This window comes from Chinchilla lanigera, unplaced genomic scaffold (assembly GCF_000276665.1).
Source record: "Chinchilla lanigera isolate Chin_1 unplaced genomic scaffold, ChiLan1.0 scaffold00009, whole genome shotgun sequence".
Classification (NCBI taxonomy): Eukaryota; Metazoa; Chordata; class Mammalia; order Rodentia; family Chinchillidae; genus Chinchilla; species Chinchilla lanigera.
The window spans coordinates 33,842,848-33,865,472 of record NW_004955410.1 but is presented as its reverse complement, the minus strand read 5'-3'; the positions used below and the strand labels follow the sequence as shown (position 1 = coordinate 33,865,472).

The 22,625-nt window shown below is 37.8% G+C and overlaps 1 protein-coding gene across 4 annotated transcripts in view; it reads left to right on the top strand.

Annotated features, from left to right (window-relative positions):
* The window catches only part of Lrguk (leucine-rich repeats and guanylate kinase domain containing), a 117,102-nt gene that overhangs the window by 5,040 nt on the left and 89,437 nt on the right, over positions 1-22,625 (top strand). For all 4 annotated transcript variants that reach the window (XM_005377538.2, XM_013510673.1, XM_013510671.1 and 1 more), the window contains exons 2-5: positions 798-905; positions 3,166-3,247; positions 6,359-6,459; positions 10,716-10,797. In XM_005377538.2, coding sequence (XP_005377595.1) covers positions 798-905; positions 3,166-3,247; positions 6,359-6,459; positions 10,716-10,797 — 373 coding nt within the window. The remainder of the gene's footprint in view (positions 1-797; positions 906-3,165; positions 3,248-6,358; positions 6,460-10,715; positions 10,798-22,625) is intronic.

Here is a 22,625-nt window from a genome sequence, read left to right as displayed (position 1 = left end):
TTAATGTGTTGGTCATTACAGGGTTGGAGGCAGCACAAACGTAATACTTATCCACATGATATTTCTTCTGTCATTATTAGGAAAGGGCATGTTGGTTAACCATTGGTTGATAGGATGTCTATGTAGACTAAGGGCCAAGCTCCTTATGGAAAGATTAGTACGCTTTTAATAAGCCTTGAAAATTACACGTATCCAGAAAAGTTAGCCAAAAAGAAGTCAACTGAGGACCTGTTCTCCTCATCAATAATACCAGATATAGAGAGTTAGTTGCCTTCAGCTGATGTAACCATCCTTTGAGGTGTGGAAAGCGTTAAAGGTAGAATTGCCCAGGGGTCAGATATATTTGGGTTTTTATTTGATCTCTATCACATTCTGTCTGTGTAGTTTCAGGCAAGGTAACCTCTAAACCTTAGTTTCTTCATCTTTCAAATGGAAATAAGAATACTTACCTGAAGATTGACAAAAGGGTAAATGAGTCACTCCTTAAGAATTCTCACACAGTGCTTGGAATGGAGAGTTGATCAATGGTAAAAATCACCACTGATACTAATGCCTGTACAGCTACCGTGTTCACTCAGCTTTCATTAACTAGTACAAGTGGCCACCTGAAAAATCAGGGACAATAATGAATTGTATAGCTATTTACTTGATCATATACTGTACGCATGTGTCTTCAACAGAGGATTTTCTTTGGCAATGGTAAATTGTGGATAAGTGCTGGACAGGACAGAGAAGATTGTTTCTTTCCTAGTGGTAATCCTGTCTTTGTCTATCTCTCTATTCTTTTCCTTTTATAGGAGGAATTTGATGGGGTCCTGACCGAAGAGGCAGTGGGCAAGGCACTGTATGAATTGGGGCGCTCAGGCTCTGGGACTGAACAGGTCTACCTCAACCTAACTCTATCAGTGAGTATAGCAGGGTCATCTTAGGCTGACTGCATCTTACACTGCCCAGACCATGTCCGTGTTCTCTGGTGCTCACAGCTTTTGTGATAGCAGCAATCCAGTAACCAGCCCCTCCCCCCCACTTCCTTTGTTTCCATTCTCATCACACTCTAGTTCTTTCATCTTAAATAGTCTATATTATAGTAATCAATGCCTTTTTCCCAGGAGGTTGAATTTGATTCTGCACAACCAATCAAAAGCTTTAAGAATTTTCTCTCTGATCAGTGAAAGAAGCACTGAAATTTATATCTGATCCAAGGAACCAAGTATTTTGGTATTGACTTTTCCCTTAAGTATGTCAAGAAATAAGTAGTTTTGAGCTGTATTTTCTTTCTAAAAGATACCTATCATTGGAGAAAAAAAATCTATTGCTGTTCATCAGTTTTCAAGGTTTCATTCCTAGTCACAGAGTGGCACAAAATCTTGGCTCCAAGTACCCTAAAAAGACAGACTCTTCAGAATTCAGCTTCTTTTTTTGTGTCTTTACAGTCCTAGCAAAGCAGTTTAACTCTCTTTGTTCCTTTATTATAAAGTGTTAAATACTTGGAGATTCACAAACATAGACACACGTGTTAACAAAAAAGCACACTGGTAGGTGTGCTAGCACATGCCTGTAATCGCATCACTTGAGAGGCTGAAGCAGGAGGATTGCCTCGAGTTTGAGGCCAGCTTGAGCTACATAGTGATTTCAGGGTCAGCCTGGAATACATGGTGAGACTCTGTCTCAAGAAACCAAAGAAAAAAATGCATAAACTTCATTGTAGCACCATGTTTGACATCATGATTGGCTAATTAATTGGAAGACTGTGGTGAGTTTGAATCGGTAAGCTATTCAAGGAATGTTACGCTGTTTTCACCTGTGTCAGGATATGTCCTTTGAGATTAGCACATTAAGTTTGTAATCTTTTATTCTTATCATGCTATAACATTGTTTATGGACGACTCAGCCAGGCATATGCACTGTGTTAGATATCATTGGAACGGTATAGTTCCAGCAGCCTATTCAGCCCCACACAAGTCCCTTCAATCAATATTCTACTTATGTATGTAGTGCCATGCTTTAAGTGGATCTGCCAAAAGAGCAATCCTTTGAATCTTATTCCAGCTGGAGGGACTGAAGCTTAACTTCTTTTGCCACTGACCTCCTTACATTTGAGATATTACATGCTGAATTACTTGGCCTTATTAACCTGTCTTACCGAGTATACTTTCTGGTTCAGTGACTTCCCTCCCTTTTATCTTACTTATTTTTTACCTCCTTTTATTACTCGTGTACATACATATCTTTTTTCTTCTAAGTCGTACTTTTTAAAGGGCATAATATATCTTATTTTATCATTTTATTCTGAAACATGTCAAACTCGATGTCTATTACATAGCACACATTCAGTATTGTTACTCTTTCAGCAGTCTACATTAAACAGTCATTATCCTGTAGGAGAGCTTGCGTATGATGATTTTTCTTCGGTGGCTTTTTTCTGATTCTGACAACAGGACATATAGAGTCGTGTAAGTCTTTGTTCCATAAGATCAAATTCCTTTTTAATACCCATTTGATGTTTCCTAGAAGCAAAACTTCCAGGAATGAATTTTTAAAAAGGCTGAGGAAACTTGGATATTGTTTCTCTCTGATTGTTCTGACTTGGAGCAACTTACGTACTTCTCTGTCCCTCGTATTCCTCATTTTTGTCCTGAGAATAATCTGCCCTATACATCTCACAGGTGTGTTGGATCACCTGAGATTATTGTGTAAGAGCTTTGAAAATGAGCTCTTGTGTAAGTGCAAGCAGTAGTATTAACGATCTCCTGATTAGGTGCGAACTCTCCTTAAAACGTCATTTAAATTCTAGGCATTTGCTTTTTCTTCTCCTAGATAAAAGCTTTGTCTTTATTGCTGTTTTGTGTGTTTTTTTAAAAATATAAAACTGTGCTCTAAAGGTCTTCGTGGGCACTGCTTTAATTTGCCTTTTCATGTTGTATTCATTCTTGCTAACAACACTCATTTTCTAAGCTATTATTTCCTTCAGAGGAATGTCTTTTTTTTTGATGGGTTCTATAGTCTGTTTTGAGATACTATTAGTAATAGGCTTCACATTGTGTTCTCTCACCTCTGTACTTTCGAAAGAAATTCTGGATTTCTTTCCATTAGCAATTATTTCCATATACTGCAAGACTGGCTATTAATCTGCTAAAGCAATATTAAAGTCTTTTATTTTCTCAGGGTTGTGATTTAATGGACATTAGCATTTTGTGTGGATATGTTCACCTGCAGAAGTTGGATCTTTCAGCGAATAAAATTGAAGGTATGTAATTGTCATCATAGCAGATTGTGCACTGATTTCAAAATTTAAATGTTGCAGTACGTAATGTAGTTTAATAAGACCACACTTGTTAGGAGTGGTTTGTAGGCCAGCTTACCTATTGCTCTTTTGCTTTCCATGCTCCCTCTCCCTCAAAAAGCACTGGTGACTGGATGAGTGAGGGAAAGGCCCAGGTCTGCACTATGATGATACGGCCCATACGTGCTCCAGGATAATTAAAGATAGGAGATGGAATGTTTGCCTTAGGTTTCCTTTTAAGAGATCGATCATTATCTCCAAAATACTTCCTGAATGATGATTTCTTTTTCTTTCTTTCTATTAGTTATTTAATGCAGATGAATGTCTTTTTTTCTTTAGTGAGTTCCTTTATTTTGCTTTTGTATTTACATTGCAACCCTGTCTAGCTATTTCTATTCTTATTTGAGCACCAGGGGCTCACAAATTTATTTTTCTGTCTTTTTGCTATCTCTATGTGTTTAGTTGATTCTTTCAACCCAGCTCTACCATCTGTAGTTCTATATATTTGTTATGACACCTTGTTCCCATTTAAGGAAATTAGTCCTGTAACTGTCACCTTTTCTTCAAAGCTTGATTCCTGTTCCTGTATTCTGGTCTTGTTTTTAACAGCACACAGTTTTTTTTTTTTTTTTTTTTTTCTTTAGACTTCTAGGAAAGAAAGCGAGCCATTATTTCTGCCCTACTTTCTCTACTGATTAAATCAGATGTTGCTGATATGATCTTCTGTTTTCCATTCCCCTCCCATATGACTCTGAATAGTTAAAATTCACTCTTTTCAATCGCTAAGAAATATTCTAGGCTATACAAAGAAGACTTTGAACTTTTCTGTAGTTTTGTAAAACTAGTTTTAAAAATTACAAACAGTTGCATAGAGAATATTGGCATGTGTACTGAAATTCAACAGCTATCAGCCAATGGCTGGTCTTGTTTTATCCACATCTCCCTGCCCTTTACCTTAAGGCAATTTTAAAACAAATCCTGGAATATCATATCATCAGATCAGACCATCAGAAAGACTTTTCTTGTGTTACTGGCAGGAATGCTTCACCTACCCCACACTTCCGAGGTTGGCTTACTGGATAAGAGGTTGCAGAGTGCTAGGAGGCTTCGACCATGCTTGGTCCTAACAGGGAAAATGACTTGTCTTCACGTCCCTGCCACAGGAGCAGGGAGTCCACAGTTGTGAGTGAAGCTTTCCTTCTCACCCAGATGAGTCTCCATGAATCCTGGGTGGCCCAACTTATTCATTTATCAAGTCTTTGAGAGCCTACTTTGTGTTGGGTACAGTATATTTTTTTTTTGTGATGGTAGCCTTCATGACGTTCTGATGATGCAGACCAAATTTCGGCTTGCAGCAGAATCATCTTGGGAGGAGGTGTTAAAACAGATATCCGCACTCCACCGTCAGAGTACCTGCTTCAGCAGACTTGGGCTGGGCCTGAAAATTTGCATTTGATTTAAGTTCTTAGTTGAGGCTGAGGAAGGTGGTCTAGGACCTCACTTTGAGAACCCTGATGGAGACATGAGGTGCTCCTGCCATCTGGTGGACAAGGAGGTCACTGCACCGAGTAGGGACTTCATAGCTGCTAGAGCTAGGCATCTGGCCACTCAGACCAGAGATTATTTGTCGCGGCGATTTTTAAAAACATTGCCTCTCTACAAAGTGTGAAATGTATTCACCATCATTTTGTTTCTATGTACTATGTAGCTGCTGCTTCTGCTTTTAGACAGATGTCCACGGTATGACAAAAGGGTCAGCTCCAACAGGGGTTTGGAACACTTGGTAGAAGTTAATGGAGCTGAGGCCACTCCCGACACAATGGACAGACGGACACAAATCACAAAGCATTTACTTTCTCCTTAGGTTTTCTCTCACAGGCAGCTCCTTGACTGACTCATTCATTTGTACCAAAATGGTAATGTCCCAATGTATTGTCTCATCTAGAGCCATTTACATATAGGTGTAGTTTATCTCAGAGGAGTGAAGTAAGAATTGCTGGAGATGTTGTGGCATTCATGTCTGCTTAGAAGGAAAGAGGCCGGCGGCTTTCTCACACTGCCTGCCCCCTGTGTTCCAGGGGAGGCTTCCCGCTGACCTGGCACCCTAACCTCTTCTGGTCTGCGTGTATCTGTGCCACTTGGGGAAAGGTAGAAGCGTGTTGCTTGGGTTTGGATGTGGAGGTTGCTTTCTACTAGGAGCCATCCTCTGAGCAATTCTAATAGCTTCGTCTATGCTTCAGAGCCAGAGAACTGGGAAGATCCTGTTATTGTTACTGTTTGCAGGTAGTGAAGTGAATTGTTGGGAGTGACAAGGCTGTAACCCTTATTATCTGATTATTCCTGACCTGTCCCCTCCCATAGTGCCTCTGCTGTAAAGTGGCAGAGAAAAGCAAAACAGTGCCTCACAGCTTTTATGTTTTATATGCAATTCCATTCAGAATCTATTAGCACATAGTCCTTTTACTTAGTATTTAAATTTCAGGATATTTGCTAGGGATAAAATGCAAAATTCAGATGTAAGTTTGAACCAATCCAGAGTCAAATTAAAATAATAGCAATGATTTAAATCATGTCAAATAATTAATGAGATTTAGGATTAATTCCAACTAAGACAAAATTGAATTTACAACAAAGAGAGTTCCCTAATTGTGGCATTTCCAATCTTCTGAAAAGACCTAATTCAGTTATTTAGAGGCTAATTATCAAGAGGATTATCTAAGGCTTTAGTTTCTCATCTTTTCCTTGAAGGCTGGTAATTTTGGAAGCATTTAGGTGTTAGCAGCTTGTGGGAGGGTGAGCAGGGACATGCGAGGGACCTCATCCTTTACTTGGATGTACCAGCACTTGGGGGGGCGGAAGAGGCGGGCAGGACCCAGGTCAGAACCCGTGGGGTTTCTACACTTAACAAAAATATTTTACACATTTCTGATTTCTTTTATTTCACTCATCTAGAAGACTTCAGATGTACTTGCAACTGCAGAACTTAAAAATATTCTGATGTAACATATGCTGTTTTTAATGACTTTTTCAAGTTATTTTATTGGCTTAGCTGTTCTGTGTCTGTTTTCCCCCCAGATTTGTCTTGTGTGAGTTGCATGCCTTATCTTCTAGAACTTGATGCTTCACAAAATAAACTGACTACATTCTTCAATTTCAAGCCACCCAAAAATCTCAAGGTAGATGCTATTAGTACACTAATTATATATGTTAAGTGGTTTCCAAAGTACATTAACTAAGCAACATAGCACTAAAGTAGAAAATTGACGGAGAATATCATGTATCTCAATCGAAACAGAAGGAACAGGGAGCTGGTCTGTCAGCACAGCCTTTATAGGAAGCGTTGCTAGAAACCCAGTGTTGCAGTTACTTCTGTTCTCCTCTTGCCCTTATTTACATAGAAGTCATTATTGCTTGTATTTTGCTAGAGCAATTTTATCTGAAAAAAATTAGTAAAAATTTCCGAGAGGTTCAAACTTTGCTTTTTTAAGTATCTCACTTTGCTTTTTTAAAAATAAAATAATGCTATCAGATTTCCAGCTTGCCTCACTGCATTTGCTTCATTACTTCTGAAGCAGAAATGAACTTCAGATTCATGGCGTGGGGAGGGCAGTTTGCAGCCCATAGAACGCTGTGTCTCCTGCTTCCAGGTGCATCTGGGTCCTCCTTGGTTCTTGTGAAAACTAGTGGCCAGCCTGGTGGTTGGGGGATGGGCCAGAGACTGATTTCTTACAGCCTTCCTGCTGCTGATGTGGCTGCTGGCCCACACTTAAGTAGAGAGATCATAGAGTGCAGATACAGAGAGCCCTTCCTGGTTCTCATCGTGGCCCAGGAAGTTTATATTTGTAAACTTGGAAAAGTTATTGGAATTCTAGTGAGTGAATTCCAGTTTACCACTTCCAATGCAATGCATGGCGAGAATAAAGACACTAAGGCATATTTGTAGTTATGGGGAACCAAGGGGTCCTAAGTCCAGCCATGATGCTGGCTATCTGGAACAAAGGCCTTGGTCCAGAGCCTAACCTAGGTTTTATTAATTGGTGAAGAGGTGCGTGGCTTAAGGCTAAGTGCTTGTGAGAATCTTGGGAAATAGCTGAGTGCTGTGAGCTGGGCTAGGTAGGAGGCCTAAAATTACCTCTGCAATGCAGAGAGAAGGATATGCAGAAAGAGTAACCTGCACAACACAACTGAGATAGCATCCGATGTTTTGGGGTGGTGCTTCAGCTCTGATGTGTAATCTTTCAAGTCCCAGGAAGTCCATAGCCTCTAACTTGAGGCTCCATCCCAGCTAACAGTGTGGAGCATTGGCTTATACATCCTGCCTCATCCAGCATATGCAAGTGTGTGTGGGGTGTCTGGGGAAACACACCTGCTGCCTTCAAAGACTACCATCAGCATCTTGGCTGGACCAGTATGCATTGCTTAAACCAACTGAAGGGATAAAGAAAGTCTGTATAAAAAGTCTGTAGCTCTGTACATATCAATACATGGAAATAGGGTCAGACTCAGTCAAAATGGAGACAATTGCTCTTCCTTCAAGGAGCGTCACCCAGGTGGTCCCCCACATGCACGTTCCCCAATTTGATTGTAAGACCTACTGAGGTCTGGATTTCATGCTAGAGGTTCTGATTTATGTAGTTCAAAATAAGGACTGTGCTTGGGACTCATTAGATGAACCCCAGATGATTCTAATATGAGAATCATTGTAATGATTGTATGAGAATCATTCTAATTTGAGGATCATTATTGTAGAGGTTGTGATTAGTGTTGTTCTATTGGATTCAAATATTTTAAAGAATGTGTTCTTTTTGGTTTTTTGAAAGAAGGTGTCCTGTGTAGTTCAGACTGGCCTTAAATCACTGTGTATCCTAGGCTAGCCTCAAACTCACAGCGACCTTTCTACCTCAGCCTCCAGAGTGCTGGGCTTTTAAACATGCGCCACCACATCCACCTTAATAAAATGTATCCTAAGAAATGGACATCAATTATTACCTTTTATTATCTATTTCATTCACAAGCCCAGTTAACTTAGATCCAAAGTATTCCTCTGAGGTCTGTACAAATATGAACATCTACTGGAAATGAAGAATTTGAGATTTCCCTTCTGAGGGTAATAACACCTTTTTCTCCTCTTGTTTCACATCATTCCATTTTTATTAGTACAGTGTTTTTTCTTTTGAAATTAGAGTTACTCCCAGAGTGACAGTGACATGGCTTTGTCCAAATAAACCACATTTGGGGCCTTTCTGTACTCAGTGTGGAACTGTGTAGTTTTGAAGTTGTCAAGAATTGTATTTGCAGCGCAGGTTCAGTTTCCCCCTGCTGTCCTATTCACCAGGCTCTGCGCCCCAGGGAGATGAGCCATGGTAACAGCATGGTTCCTCCCCATGGGATACCTTCCTTGCAGTTTCTTCCAATCACCGCTGCCTTATCTCCTCCCCAAAAGACCCCACAGCCAACAAAAAACAAATCATATGCTACATCTTCAAGGTTCCAATTTGTTGCAGAATTAAGAGCAAATACATTGGTAACTTTAGAGAAGCATTTGCCAAGTGCAGATGGCCCAGGTGGGAGGTGTTTCGACTTTGTGCAAACTCCAGAGGGACCTGAGAAGGAATGATTGAGGCTTTCTGGTGTTTTCAACACATTTTCTTATTTAATCCAGTTCATCTGTGAGCCAGCTGGTACTGGCCCATTTTATGGATGAGGACATTGAAAATCCAGAAAAGTTAAGTGTCTTACTTAACCTTTGCTGGAAGTAGGAGAACTGAGATTGAAATCCATGTCTGAGAGCCCAAGCCTGTATCTTTCCAGTAAGTCAGGTTGGGCAGACCTATGTCCCACCACCGTCTTGAGAAGATCTACTTTTCTTTTAATGTGTGTAAACCTTTTGCCACCATCCAGAGATAGCATGCATCTAAGAAACAGGGGCTTGTACTTGTACTCTTAGATGTCTTACAATGCTTTTGGTCTTAGTACGTGAAAAGTGTTTGTTTGATTTGATGGGTGTACTTTCTGTAAGATCTGGGTTTCAATGGGACTCAGAGCAATATCACAACACCTTTAAAATTTTTCGGCAAACCTAGCATCATAGGTACTTAGAAAGTGTAGTATTGGCATAGACCGCTCACAGAGGCATAGTTAAGTGTTGGTGGAAAAGTGTCAGTTACAAGTAAGCCCATATAATAAGTTTATTTCTAATCCACCGTTATTTTATAAGAAAAAACTGAATGCTAAACTCCATTTACCTCATGCCAAGCTGACTTATTTCATAGTGTGCATGTTACCTACCTGCCCTTTGTATTGTATACATTTATGTTCGGAGTTTTTGACTTAGCGCTGTTTGCACATTTCTACTTCAATCGGTTTGCAAACTTGTGTTTTACTATGTAATTCTGTTTATATTGTAATTAAGCATTTTTCTACTCTTGCTACTTGCGTTGTCTCTATAAATTTTTTTAGTATTTATTCTTTTTAGTAGTTAAAGTATTTAGCATTTAATGCATTGCTAAAATAATCTTAGTAAAGTTTTGGGGTGGAATCACAGTTTTAGAGGTCATGAAAAGGTAAGAGTAGTGTGTATAATACACATTGCTTGATAGTTTTCCGAAAATGATTTCCTTGTGCCCAGGAAGTTATCAGAGCAGTGCTTCAAATTTTCTTCAAAAAAAAAAAAATTTTTTTTTCTTACCAGTAGGTAAATAATTAAGTGAAGTTGTTTAATGTTTTTTAGTCTGTCCCTCTCTTTCTCTGTCTCTCTCTGTCTCTCTCTGTCTCTGTTTCTCACTCTTGCTCTCAGTGGTGGTGCTGGGAATTGAACCCAACGCCTCACATGCCCTGCCACCTTGCTAAAGCCCCAGCCGCTACTCTAATGTTTTTGACTATGAACAACAGCTGTTGCTGAAAATGCCTCCCTCAGATAGTCAATTTTGAGAAAGAATGTTAAGTTGCACAGGTGTAGCCTGAGGGAGGAGTAAAATGGACTGTTCCGGCAGTTAGGTGACATGGGAGAAGGTGTTGAGAGGACAGCAAAGGCTGAGATGAGGGCAACAAGCTCTGCATGTAAACAGACTGCATACATTTTCCTGGATGTTACAGAACTTGAAAAACGTGGTGAGGATGGAACGGAGATACATGGTGCAGGAAGACCAAGAGAGTTGAAAATAAACACTGAAACGTAGAGAGAGGCTGCAGGAAGGGGAAGAATTTAGGTCACAGGATCTCCCGTAGGAAGAGCTCACTTCCTTTGTATCCTTTAGGGTGGACAGATGAGGATGCTGGTTAGAAATGGCCAGCGATACATGCACGTGTTAGCCTTAGTGTTCTTTCAGTAGTGAGCTCTAATTCTAAAACCAGAAATACCTTCTTGTTCATTTAATTATTGTGGTATGAGTGAAGAATAATATGTAACATATTGTTCTCTTTTTCTCACCAGAAGGTGGATTTTTCCTGCAACCAGATTTCTGAAATGCACGATTTGTCAGCATACCGTGCTCTCACTGAACTAATTTTGGACAGTATCCTTTGAATGAATAAAGGGGAAAATTTGGTTACTAGTTCCAACAAAGAATGTGTACCATACTACAGGACATAGTCACAGATAGACATTGTATTAGAAGTCTCTCATTGAAATGACTAAGAATTGATATTCACAAAATGAGGAAGGATATTTTTTACTGTACCAAGGAATAAAACTATAATTCAAAGCTTGCCAAAAGCATCTTGCTTCTGAAAAGCTAAGTAAGATAATCCTTTTTCTAATAAATGTGGGATTATTCTTAATTTGGAAATACAGAAGTTGTTTTAGTTTAATTGTTCAAATTTACTTTACCTTGTTCCCTATTCTACAGAAATTCAGCATTTAAAAATCCAGCTATTTAGCAAAGCAGTTAGTAGTTGTTGTACAGAATAATGTTTGTACTGTTTCATTTAAAAAAGCTAACCTTTCTTGTTTGTTTTTTGTGGTGCTGGTGATTGAACCAGGCCTTTGAAAATGATAGATAAGTGCTCTACCACTGCTGTATACCCTCAGCCTCTATAGTATATTTAAAACATTCTTTTACTTAAAAAGAGGGCAAAAACATTTTTGACTTACAGCCAACTTCGAGAATGTATACCTTACATGAAGCAGGCCCCAATCCACATAAAGCATCTGCTTTAAAGTCAGCTCCAACCACAAGGGCATAAGGGATTAATTGGAGACCCATGAGTTTAATGAGCTTGCCTCTCTTCTTTACACCAGAGACTGATGTTCTCTGGGCAATACAGGAGGAGGACCTTCTCTTCCTCAGTAAGTATCTTTCTATTCACCTGAGGATTGGGCGGGTTGCGGGGGTGCAGTATGGAGAATGTGTTGATTGCCCCTGGTGCCTCATTCCTGGGATGTGGTAGGAGCTTGTTTGTACCAAGGCTGAGATTGCAGGAGGTGCATTTCCTTGAAGACATATTTTATAAAGAAATGATTCATTCATATATAATGTAATGATAGAATCTAGCCTCACTCCCTCTTGAACCTGTGTGAAAATGGCCAGTTAGTGGGCATTTAGATGGAGCTCTTGCGATGATCAAGTGTGTTCCTGATAGTAGCCGAATAGAGCAATCAGATGATGATCCAACTGAAATGTTTTGATGACAGACTAGAAGTTCACACACACTAGCAGCATCTCTCCATAGAATCTTCATTTCATGTGTGACAGTTGTGTGCACTAACTTTGCAAAGAGATGGAGCTTGAGAGCTCAGAAGCCATTTGGCTCAAAAATGCCCTCATCTCAGGCCATCTGGGAGACACCAGCAGCAGTAACATCACCTGAAGTTTCTCAGAAATGAAGATTCTTGGACTCCACTCCAGACCTATGCAACTACAAACTGAGTTTAAACAAGGTACACAGATAATTTGAATGCACGTTAAAGCCTCAGAAGCCCTGGCCTAGAAGTCAGCTGCCCCTTGAACTCCTCCTGCCTGTCAGAAGGAGACTCAGCGTCCAGACCCCTTCCTATCCTTCAGGGTCCAGACATGGCAGCATGGAGTTAGATATGGAAGGCTCTGTCCCCCAGAAAAACATTCTTCTATGTGCAGAGTGGAATTGCCAAAGAAAATAACTTCCTAGTATTCTAGATTCAAAATGGGGGATACAGTTCTATCATGAGAGTCTTAATCTCTATATAAATTTAGCTTTCTGTGTAAAAAAGTATTATGACTTTGTAAATGTTAAATGTCATAATCAGGTTTATTTTATTTTTTGTGTTTATTCTTGTAATGCTGGGATTGAACCTAGAGTCACCCTGGTGCACACTGGGCAGATGCTCTTCCGCCAAGTTATATCCGCAGCCCTGTTTATGTTTTATGCTGAGGCAGGGTCTTTACTAGGTTGCCCAGGCTGACCTCAAACTTTGATCCTCCTGCCTCTATTTCCTGAGTAGCTGGGGTGATAAGCATTCACCACTTGCCTAGCTATTTTTTTTAAGCTTAACATTAGATATAGTAATTGAGTCTTATCAATGAAGTATGAAAAGCTGTAATTACTACCCCAGAACCAATCAAAATTACTACCCCAGAACATGTGTGTATGATTAGAGTGTGACTTGGCACCGTTACTCACGTGTGTCTGAAGAAGTGTAGACAAGTAGCCAAAACAAACTATTCTTCACCGGCTATTGATGAAGTAAATTTAGATGTCTTACAGTTTTGAAAAGGTTGTAGGCTTGTTTCAAGAGTATTAGATATGCCTCTTTCTCATTTGTACTCTGATGAAATATTGTATATAATGTAGGCAGTGGAGTTTTATGAATTTTTCTGGACAGCTGAAAGTAAAAGAAAATATCTGGTAAGATTATAAATTAATCTCTTTGCAGAAAAAAGTATGACATTTGATTACTTTGCAAAGGCAAAAATGCTTCGAGATTAAAAAAAAGGATTTAAAAACAAGTTTTATTTTGGATGAAACAGACAAATTTCTAGGGAAGCATTACACATCAAAACATTAATTTGAAAATAGAAACCCTAAGTAGTCCTGCTAAATTACTCATCACAAATTAAAATTAAAATCTTCTTACCAAAAAAAAAAGCATAAACAATACCCAGCAGACCCCAGCTTTCAAGAATAGACCTTCTAATAATCAACAAAGTCTTTCATTAAAAATAGAAGGATTGCTCACTGCTCACTCTGAGGAGGTTCCCTGATACCTCAACCACACAAGGAACTGTAAAAGAAAGGAAAAAGACAGGTTTATTTCACTCATAGTATAAAATAGCTGTAAAAATTCTAAAGAAAATAATAGCAATGGAATCTTACAGTATAGTAAAAAGATGACTTATTATGAATAAGTTATGTTCATCTCAGAAATGTAAGGGCAGTTTAATATTAAAAAGTCTAGAAATGTCAATAACTACTTTAACAATTTAAAGAAAATAAATTTTGGTATGTAGCTAAAGAAGCTAAATAGATATGTAAAATTTAATAAAATCTAGCACTCATTTACAATAAAGCTTAGTAATAGGGAATTTTTTCTATTTGATAATGTGTACAAAAATATTTAAAAGAAACTCTACCCAAATTTGGGACATTTTCTGAGCATTTTCCTTCAAAGTCAGGAATAAGGGAAAGGATTCCTACCATTGCTACTTCTGCTCATTGCTTGGAGGTCTCAGCATCATGAGCAGGAGAAAGAAACAGAGGTACAGTACAAGACTGGTAAAGAGAGAACAAAAGCCATTCCTTGCAAATGTCTTGTTTAACAGCAAAGAATATAAAAAAAAAACAACTTGCAGTAGAAGTAATAGGATGTTGAGAGGTCAGCATGAGGGGTGAACATAACATTAATACATAGCAATCAATTGTATTTCTTTACACAAGAAGCAAGAGACACCATCTTTAAAAACAACAAACATGATTTTTTTGTGGGGGAGGGGGAGTACTGGGAATTGAACTAAGGGCCATCATGCTAAGCTCCATACGTACCATTCATTCATTGACAAGATTTTGCTAAATTGTACAGGCTGGGCTCAAATTTGTGATCCTTCTGCCTCAGCCTCTCAAAGTGCTGGGATTACAGGTATGTGCCTCCATGCCCAGCTAACAAACATGAATCTTATTAAAGATCAGTAAGACCGGGGAGGGGGATGATCCTAATAAAACTTTATTGTGGGGTATGGAAGCCTAGTTAAGGAGAAGTATGTCCTATATTCCTAGATAACAAGATATACAAAGATAAATTTAAAAAAAATTAGACAAAAAAAGATATACAAAGATGTAAAAAGAACTTTACAGAAAATCAGATGAAACTAATAAACATATGAAAGACATGTCAGTCTCATTTGCTTTCAGAGAAATACAACTCAAGACCACCTGAGATATTGTATCATGTCCATTCCATTGATGGACTTTAAGTGTTGGAGAACATGGCAGAGCAAGAGGAACTCTTTTTATTTTGTTCATATGTATGAAATTTGTTCAACCACTTTAGAAAACAATTTTATATTCTCTTTTAATGTTATGTGTCTACATTCACTATGACCTAGCACTTTAATTTCCGCATAAGAAAAGTTTAGCAACATGCACCTGGAATCTTTGTAAGAATGTCTGTAGTGATTGCTTATAATAGCAAAAACTTGAAACAGCATAGCCCAAATGTTTATTGATAAGAGGAAACATAAGTTATGCTATTATCACACAATAGCATGTCATATAGTAGTGAAAATGAATGAAATGTGCCTACATGCAGCAAAAAGCATGAATCTTAATAAAAAATATAATTTAGGTATAAGCCTAAATGGGTGAAAGGAAAGGGACAGAGCCAATTCAGCATAGTGATTATCTCTGAGAGGCAGACATAAGGATTTGACAGGAGAGGTGTGCAGAGGCAGATTTAAATTGTTGCCAATGTTCTCCTTGTTCTGGAGTGACGAATAGTTTCAAGAATATTCGCTTGTACTCTGTGTGTGTGTGTGTGTGTGTGTGTGTGTGTGTGTTTTGGTGTGGTGCTAAAGGTTGAACCCAGGCCCTGCTGCATGTTAGACAAGTGCTATTCCACTGAATTAAACCTATAGTCCCCATTATGTTTTTATTTATTTTATTTTTTTTTGTTTTTTTTTTTGTTTTTCTCTGGTACCGGGAACCGAACTCATGACCTTGCGCTTGCCAAGCAGGTGCTTTGCCGCTGAGCTAAATCCCCAGCCCCTCCCATTATATTTTTATAAGTATACAAAAGCAGCTGACCCATGGGCCAGTATTAGACAAGTATTAAGCTTAACTCAATTCTATAGAAGAATTTTAAAATGTAAAAGTTCTGAATTGATTTCTTTGAAAATAATCAGTTAATCAAACTAAGAATCCTGACAATGTGATTATAGTAGATTTTAATAATACCCCAGAAGGAATTATTAACTATAAGGTATCAATTTTTTAGTTTATATCATCAAGCTATTTTATCCTTCCCTATGTGGACAGCTGATAATTAATTGATGATGGCAAGATGATCAACATTGCTTAGGTAAATATGTTTATCAATAGGTAAAAATGAAGTTTATTCTTTCCCTGTATGTAAACACTGACTACTGATTAGAGTGTATTTAAAAAACGATTCATGGAATTTTAAATCTGAACAGTGCTTTAGAGACCATCACCTGCACATGGTGATTTTAGGGACAAGGAGACTGAGACCCAGAGAGGGGCAACAATTTGCCCAAGATCATCTGATAAATGGTTCAACTGAGACTGATCTTCTGAATTCCATTGGTTTTTCTCATGTTTCAGTGCACGGAGGAATTATTTCTTTTATCACGAAGCCATTGAAACTATGTGTGTGCTTTATTTCTTAGAGAGATTCACTCCTACAGTGAAAACCATTTTTCACTGGTAAGGTGATGTGGCTCTTTCAGGATTGGTTTTGATTAAAGCCATCATTGCGGCTCTCTTCACTAAGAGAATTGTGATGGATTTCCTACTTATTTCTCAGTAACTATTTTCTATACACTTGAGCCATATTTTATGATTGTAAACAAATGAATAAGAGCAAATACTGAACTAGTGAATTATTCATGTCAAGCATTTGAAAACCACTGTCAGCATTGCCAGCCTGTAAAAATATATGGTTGGGTTTTTTCCCGTTGTTGTAAAGTTGTGTTTAAGTGCCATCGGGTTTCTTCTCTCAGTTTATGCAAGGATCTAAAATTCCACTACAAAAGATTTATTCACAGAACGGTAAACCTTTAGAGCTAGAATACAACACGATGATTTTGAGAGTTCTTTGAGTCTCTTTCTCCTGATAGCCATCTTTAAAAATTATATCTCAGAGGACTAATCCAGTAAGCTAACTCACTGAAAGAGTTTAGTAATTTATCAGATTATATTCCTTCTTATCAGAAACTCCCAAGACCTAAAATAAACATGCAAGAGTAATATTAGAAGAAAGGGTAAGTAACATTGCATGAAGTTTCTTAAAATAAGAAAACAGGAGATTGGAGAGCAAAAGATATTCTTAAAAGCAAATTGCAAACTCAGAGCTCTGTGTGTTGATTGTTATTCTTGCTGGCAGTCACAAATGATATGATTTGGGATAATTAGATAGAGAAAACTGTTGTGCACTGTAAAAGGTAAAGTTGTCCCTCAGTTTCCCCAGGGAATTTATTCCAGGACCCCTGTCAGATACCAAAATCCAGTGATATGTAAGTCTTACATATGATGACATGGTTGTACATATAACTTATGTGTATCTGCTCTTATACTTTAATTTATCCCTATATTACAGTACTTATAATACCTAATACAAGAGAAAGCTGTGTGAATAGTTGTTACAATGTATTTTTAAGGAAATAGTAATCAGAAACAAGTTTGTCCAAGTTCAGTAGAGACACAGCTTTTAAAAATCAACATTTTCCATCTACGGTTAGTTGGTTGAATAGGAGGATGGGAACTTGTGGATATGGAAGACCAGCTGCACTCAACTTGAGGACCTGGTTACCTGACAGTGCCTCAGATTCCTTGAAAGTTAAAGAGTTGGGAAATAGGAGAAGACAATTTTTCTGAAGTGAGCATATTTCTCATTAGGGGCATTCAGTGAGTTTCTTACCTTTGGCCTAGCCCTGTGAGTGATGGTGGTAGTGTCTGTGTGAAGCATGGCTGTGATCACAGCGAGGCATCTGCATTCCTCCTGTCTGTCCTTGAAGTACGCGCCCTTGGAAAACATGACTGGCTGCAGCCATCAAAGCTCAGAGGCAGCTGGGTGCACTAATCATGCTGGGGTAGCCTCTAATGTCTTGGGAAATTGTTGTGGATCTAATAAACAAGACTGCAGTTTTTGGTATCTCTTGATACTGTCAGGAGTCCTGTCTTCTAGTTTCCAAATCCTTGCCCCCTTCCCATGGGCATGTTTCCTTACCCACCTGCCCACATAATCTGTTTTACTGTGACAGGACTCTGAATGTCTTCATTTTGGGAACAGAGCTAGTGCTCCTGAAGAAGGATGTAAGTAAGCATGGTTGCTTTTTCTGTGACACTGAGGCAAATGCCCAGTTGAAGTTTTTGTGCTATAATTTTGTTGCCAAAGATCACCTGGTTCAAGAGTATTTATTTAAAGAAGAGATCTTTAATCTTCTATTTTCTATATTTCATGCCCATCTTTTATTACAATAGGTGTCTACAAAGATCTAGTCTTTGCCCTATTTCTGGAATAATTATCTAAACAGCCCAAGTAAAATGGAAGTAGAAAGGATAGTGTTTGTGGATATCTATTTGTAGGACTATTCTGGTAAGAGCTTTATGGAAATAGATTTAAAAATAAATATTAACTACAGCAGAAGTGTGCTTGTGCCTGTGGATTGAATCTGAAGCCAATGAGGAAAACCTAGGAATTTCTGGAACGTTTGGCAACATATTCTTATTTAGTTTTCCTTAAATCTTCCATTTCCATGTTGTTGGCCAAGAAGTAGAGGAGATGATTTCTTGGCCTTATGTGATTATAACTTAGGAGTGATTATAATTAGTAGTGATATCAATGCCTTTTAATTGTGAAGTGTAGCACATTAGCACCCATTTTCTAATTTTTATCTGTAGCTTACTTTCTGGTCTAATGGCAGCTTGATGTTGTCCCCATTTTACAAATGAGAAATCTGAGCAGAGAGCAGTGAAGTCATGTAGCTCATAAGGAATAGAGTTAGGATATACTTAGGAGGCAGAATATATTTTTTGATATTTAATATTTCTTCTTTTTTCTTTAAAAAATTCTTGTTCTTTATAAGTTGACCAAAAAAGGCTTTGAGGAAGAAATGGCTTGAGAAGGAAGAATGGATACCAAGAAGTGGGAGCTCTGCCATATTTGTAGTTAGGATAGACATTGCCAAATTGCCTCCATGGTGGCTGTGTCATAATGAGCCCTCTTACCCAGTAATACAAAATAATCTGTTCTTCAAAACCTTTTACTTTAAAATGTTTGTTAAACTGATGAGTGTAGATAGTGTCTTATATTTTTTTCTTTCTCCTTTGCAGTACTAGAGATTGAACCTATGGCCTTCACATTGAGTTACATCCCCTGCCCTTTTTAGTATTTCTATTTTGAGATGGAGTCTTGCTAAGTTGACCAGGCTGGGCTGGAATGTGTGCTCTTCCTGCCTCAGCCTACTGGAGTACTGACATCCTATCTTAATTTGTTTTCCCCTGACTACAGTTGAAATAGGGAATCTTTTCATATTTTTATTAACTACTTGGATTTGCTTTTCTGGAACTGTCCTGGATATATTCTTTGTCCACTTTCTATTGGGTTGGTTTGTCTTTTTTTTTTTTTTCTATTGATATATTACCCTTTATTACCCTTTTAAAATGTATTATGATTAATAATCTTTTGTCTACTACATATATTTTGAATTTGTACTCCTGGGCTATCATTTGGAGTCACTTGTGTAAGTAAAAAGAACTAATAAGAAAATTAGGATTATCTATCAAAAAGAAATACTTAAGATCCCAGTTTAATGTGCATGTTTAAGAAAAATGTGGGGAAAAAAAACCCACCATAGCATTTGGAGTAAGTCCTGAAGAATGGGTAAAATTTAGAAGGCAGCAGAAAAGCAATATATAAAAAAAGAAAACATGTTGCCAAGTAAGAAAGTTCTTGGTACTTCAGAATGGTTGAGAGAACTGACCTGGGAGAAATGGGGCATTCCCGTTGGGTTATTATGGGGGTGAAACTGGATTTACTTACAGTGAAGGGCCTTATGTGCCAGAGTAAAGAGTTTGGAATTTATCCTATGAGAAGTTTTCAACTGAAGTGTGATATCCAATCAATGTTTTGTAAAAATTAACCTGTCTACTGTGTAAGGGGACTTGAGGACTTGAAGTATAGCGGGGGTTAGAGGCATTCATTTGTGCTAAAGGGTACTTAAGTTGGTAAAGATGTGAATAAAAAAGACAATGATAAAAGAGATGTTTTTGAGCAGAAGTGCCAGGTATTGCTGATTTATTGGCTGCATTGCAGCAGCTGAGAAATGGTGATGCTATAGGTTACTGGAGAGGGAAAACATCTTTGAGGGGAAAGGACATTAAATTCTGGAAACTAGTCAGAGACTGAGGAGGGAGGACTGAGTGGGATTGGTAGCTTTTAAATTAAAAAAAATTATTAGTACACGTTTGCAGTACATAATGATTGCATCTGTTGTATGGAATCGGTACATGTACATAACACATCTCAATTCTTTATTTTTTCCCCTTCTTCTCCACCTCCTTTTAAACATTTTTTTTGACAGACTCAGATTCATTTATTTTAAAAGTCCATATCAGATTAATAGTGATCATAAATACAGATAAACAGCAGACTCACAGGCCAAAAACATAAAAAGCAACAAGACACTTACACTAAATCAAGGTACACTATCCATACATTGTCCATGCTAGGTTCCAATAACATTTTTTGCTCTCTTTTTTTGTCTGTCTTTTATTTTGCAACTTATTTATATATTGGGTTTCTCATATAAGAGAAGCCATGTGATATTCAAGCCTGTGTATCTGATTTACTTCACTTAACATTAAGGTCCGTTTTGCTACAACTGACTAGTTTATCCTTCATGGCAAGTTAGTACTCTACTGTGTACGAGTATGACATTTTCTTTATCCATTCATCTGTTGGTGGATGTGAAAGTTGCTTCCAAAATTTAGTTATTATGAATTGTGTTGCCATAAATATACATCACTGTGCTATGATATCTTTCAGAAGATACCTACAAGGGGAATAGCTGGGGCAAATGGAATTTCTATTTTTAGTTTTTTTGAGGAATCTCCATACTGACATCCATAGTGATTGTACCAGTTTATATACTCACCAGCGGTGAGAAGGGTTTCTTTTTCCCCCACAGCCCCTTTAGCGTGTTATTGTGTGATTTCTTGATGGTAGCCATTCATTTTGGAGCAAAATGGTATCTCCGTGTTGTTTTAATTTGCATTCCTCAAATGGCCAACAATATTGAACATTTTCTGCGAAGTATCTATTTATTTCAGATGCCTGTTTTTTGATTGAGTCTTTAAATGTTGGGGGTTTAATTTTTTTGAGTTCTTTATATGTTCTAGATATTAGTCCTTTGAAAAATAGCTGGCATTTTTTCCCCCATTTTTAAGGTGTCTCTTCACACTTTAATGGTTTTCTTTGGTGTGCAGAAGCTTTTTAATCTAATGTGATCCCATTTGTTGATTCTTTGTATTAGTTCTTGTGGAACCTGGGTTCTGTTGAGAAAGTCTTTGCCTACACCTATATCTTTGAGAGTTTTATTGAGTTTGTCTTCTAGAAGATTAATTGTTTCTGTTTTAATATTTAGATCCATTTTGATTTTGGCTTAGTGTATGGTGAAAGATATAGGCCTGCATTCAATATTTGGTGTGTAGATAGCCAGTTTCCTCAGCACCATCTGTTAAAGTGGGTGTCTTTCCTCCAGTGAAAGGATTTGACCCCTTTGTCAAAGATAAGGTAGTTGTGTGAACCTAGAGTTGTTTCTGTGTCTCCTATTTTGTTCCATTGATCCACAGTTCTGGTTTTGCTAATATCATGCAGTTTTTTTCACTGTAACCTTGTAGCGTAACTTGAAGTCTGAGATTGTGACTTCAAGCCTTGTTACTCTGAGTTACTTTTGCATTTCCATGTCTCTTCTGACACCACGTAAATTGTGGGATTGCTTTCTCTAGTTCTGTGAGGAATTCTCTTGGTATTTTGATTGGGTCTGCATTAAATCTCTATAAGTGTTGGAAGTACAGCCTTTTTAACTATATTGGTTTTGCCTATCCAGGAACAGGGGATATTTTTCCATTTTCTTTTTCTTTTTTCTTTTTTGGTACTGGGAATCAAACTCAGGACCTTGTGTTTGCCAGGCAGGCACTTGTGCCACTGAACTATATCCCTGGTCCTATTTTTCCATTTTTTTGATGTCCTCTTTGGTCTCCTTTTTCAGAGTACTGTAGTTTTCATTGTAGGAGTCTTTCACTTCCTTAGGTTAATTCCTAAGTATTTCCTTCTTCTTGATGCTATTGTAAAAGGTATTGTTTCCCTAATTTCTCTGTCAGCCAGTTTATTATTGTGGAACAGGAATACTATAGATTTTTCAGTGTTGACTTTGTATTCTGCTACACTGTATTTTGTTATTAATTCTATGAGTCTTTTGGTGGAGTTTTTGAGGTTTCCTATACAGAGGATCACGTCATCTGCAAATAATGATAATTTAACTTCTTCCTTACTCATATCCCTTTTATTTCTTTGTTTTGTCCAATTGCTGTAATGTTTTGAGAACTACATTCAACAGGAGTGCTGAAAGTACATATCCTTGTCTTGTTCCTGATTTTAGAGGGAAAGTTTTCAGCTTCTCTCCATTTAGTAAGATGTTGGCTATTGGTTTGCCATAGATGACTTTTATCAGATTGAGATAAAGACTTTCTGTACCTAGTTCCTTCAGGGTTTTTGTCATGAATGGATGTTGCATTTTGTCAAAGGTTTTTTTCTGCATCTTTTGAGATAATCATGTGATTTGTGTTCTCCTGTTTATGTGATATATTATGACATTTTGTATATATTAAACCATCCTTGCATCCCTAAAATAATCTCTACTTGGTCATGTTGTATGATCTTTTTGGTGATTTGCTGCATTCTGTTCATCAGTATCTTATTGAGGATTTTTGCATCTATGTTCATTAAAGAGATTGGCATGTAATTCTTTTTTTTTAGGTCTTTTTCAGGTTTTGGAATCAGGGTAATGCTAGCTTCCAGGAATGACTTTGGGTATATTCCTTCCCTTTCCATTACATTAAAGAGTTTGAGGAGTATTTGGATTAGGTCTTCTCTAAAGCTCTCATAGAATTCTGCACTTTTCTTGGTTGTTTT